General features: G+C 47.3%; 1 protein-coding gene across 2 annotated transcripts in view; it reads left to right on the forward strand.

Moving 5' to 3' along the window:
• LOC106595832 (Krueppel-like factor 12) overlaps positions 1-2,027 on the forward strand; it is a 14,245-nt gene extending 12,218 nt beyond the window's left edge. For both annotated transcript variants that reach the window (XM_045698439.1, XM_045698438.1), the window contains exons 4-5: positions 787-938; positions 1,348-2,027. In XM_045698439.1, coding sequence (XP_045554395.1) covers positions 787-938; positions 1,348-1,529 — 334 coding nt within the window. In that variant the 3' untranslated portion in view covers positions 1,530-2,027. The remainder of the gene's footprint in view (positions 1-786; positions 939-1,347) is intronic.
• Positions 2,028-2,259: the final 232 nt, after the last annotated feature.

Here is a 2,259-nt window from a genome sequence, read left to right on the forward strand (position 1 = left end):
CTGTAACCAGACTGGGTCAGGGCTGACTACAGAGACGGGACGGGCTGTAACCAGACTGGGTCAGGGCTGACTACAGAGACGGGACGGGCTGTAACCAGACTGGGTCAGGGCTGACTACAGAGACGGGACGGGCTGTAACCAGACTGGGTCAGGGCTGACTACAGAGACGGGACGGGCTGTAACCAGACTGGGTCAGGGCTGACTACAGAGACGGGACGGGCTGTAACCAGACTGGGTCAGGGCTGACTACAGAGACGGGACGGGCTGTAACCAGACTGGGTCAGGGCTGACTACAGAGACGGGACGGGCTGTAACCAGACTGGGTCAGGGCTGACTACAGAGACGGGACGGGCTGTAACCAGACTGGGTCAGGGCTGACTGAGAAAAGACCGTCAGAAAATACCATTTAAATGTATTGAAACAGTCTGGATTTGTCCAATAGGAGACAACAACACAGTTCATTGATAAATAGCAGGATACAACGTGGTGTAATGATTGATTGACTGACTGATTGACTGATTGACTGACTGATTGACTGACTGATTGACTGATTGACTGACTGATTGATTGTCTGACTGACTGTTTGACTGACTGATTGACTGACTGACTGACTGATTGACTGACTGATTGACTGATTGATTGATTGACTGACTGATTGACTGACTGACTGACTGACTGATTGACTGACTGATTGACTGATTGATTGATTGATTGACTGACTGATTGACTGACTGACTGACTGACTGATTGACTGACTGATTGACTGATTGATTGATTGTGTTGCAGCTCCATGTTAGCTGGTGGTATCCAGAGCATGAGAGGAGTTCATGTGACCAGGTCAGAGGTCAGGGGGCGTGTCCACAGGTGTGAGTTTTACGGCTGTAACAAGGAGTACACCAAGAGTTCCCACCTCAAGGCCCACAGACGCACACACACAGGTAGGTCACACACACACACACACACACACACACACACACACACACACACACACACACACACACACACACACACACACACACACACACACACACACACAGGTAGGTCACACACACACACACACACAGGTAGGTCACACACACACACACGCAGGTAGGTCACACACACACACACACACACACACACACACACACACACACACACACACACACACACACACACACACACACACACACACACACACACACACACACACACACACACACACACAGGTATATGACATGGCTGACCCTGTACAACAACACCTATCATACTACTATGGCTGACCCTGTACAACAACACATTACACTGGACCTGTCACCTATCCGGTGTCTGTGACAGTAAAAACCTCATCTATCTTCTCTGTTCCAGGTGAGAAGCCGTACAAGTGCACGTGGGACGGGTGCACGTGGCGTTTTGCCCGTTCTGACGAGTTAACCCGCCACTACAGGAAACACACGGGGGTGAAGCCCTTCAGGTGTGGCGACTGCGAACGCTCCTTTTCCCGCTCAGATCACCTGGCCCTGCACAGACGCAAACACACGCCGATCTGAGGACGGACGGACGGACGGACAGACAGACAGACAGACAGACAGACAGACAGACAGACAGACAGACAGACAGACAGACAGACAGACAGACAGACAGACAGACAGACAGACAGACAGACAGACAGACAGACAGACAGACAGACAGACAGACAGACAGACAGACAGACAGACAGACAGACAGACAGACACTGAGACAAACAGTAGATGGACTGTTGTAGCCTGCCATTGTACCGATGGGTCAGTAGACAGAACAGTAGGAAAGGTCCAGTAAGACTGAGAAGCCAGACAGTTCATTCAATGTGTTTTAAACTCGGATTGAAAGAACAAGTATCCAAGTACCAAAATGATTTGTCTATTGTATTTTACTCTGTTTTCCATACAAATTAAACTGTGAATTAAATGTATACTAAAATACATATGTGTCAAATGTTAAAATGACATTGATTTATTAATTTATTGTACTATAATGTCTGAATTCTCTTAATTAAATTTCAAAGAAGATATAGTTTGTATTCTGAGACATCACAGTGAGAAGACTAAATTGGAGCAGATTCTATATATATCCACTAGGGGGCAGTATATTCTATATATATCCACTAGGGGGCATCAGATTCTATATATATCCACTAGGGGGCATCAGATTCTATATATATCCACTAGGGGGCAGCAGATTCTATATATATCCACTAGGGTGCAGCAGATTCTATATATATCCACTAGGGGGCAGCAGATT

This window comes from Salmo salar, chromosome ssa16, assembly GCF_905237065.1.
Source record: "Salmo salar chromosome ssa16, Ssal_v3.1, whole genome shotgun sequence".
In the NCBI taxonomy this organism is placed as follows: domain Eukaryota; kingdom Metazoa; phylum Chordata; class Actinopteri; order Salmoniformes; family Salmonidae; genus Salmo; species Salmo salar.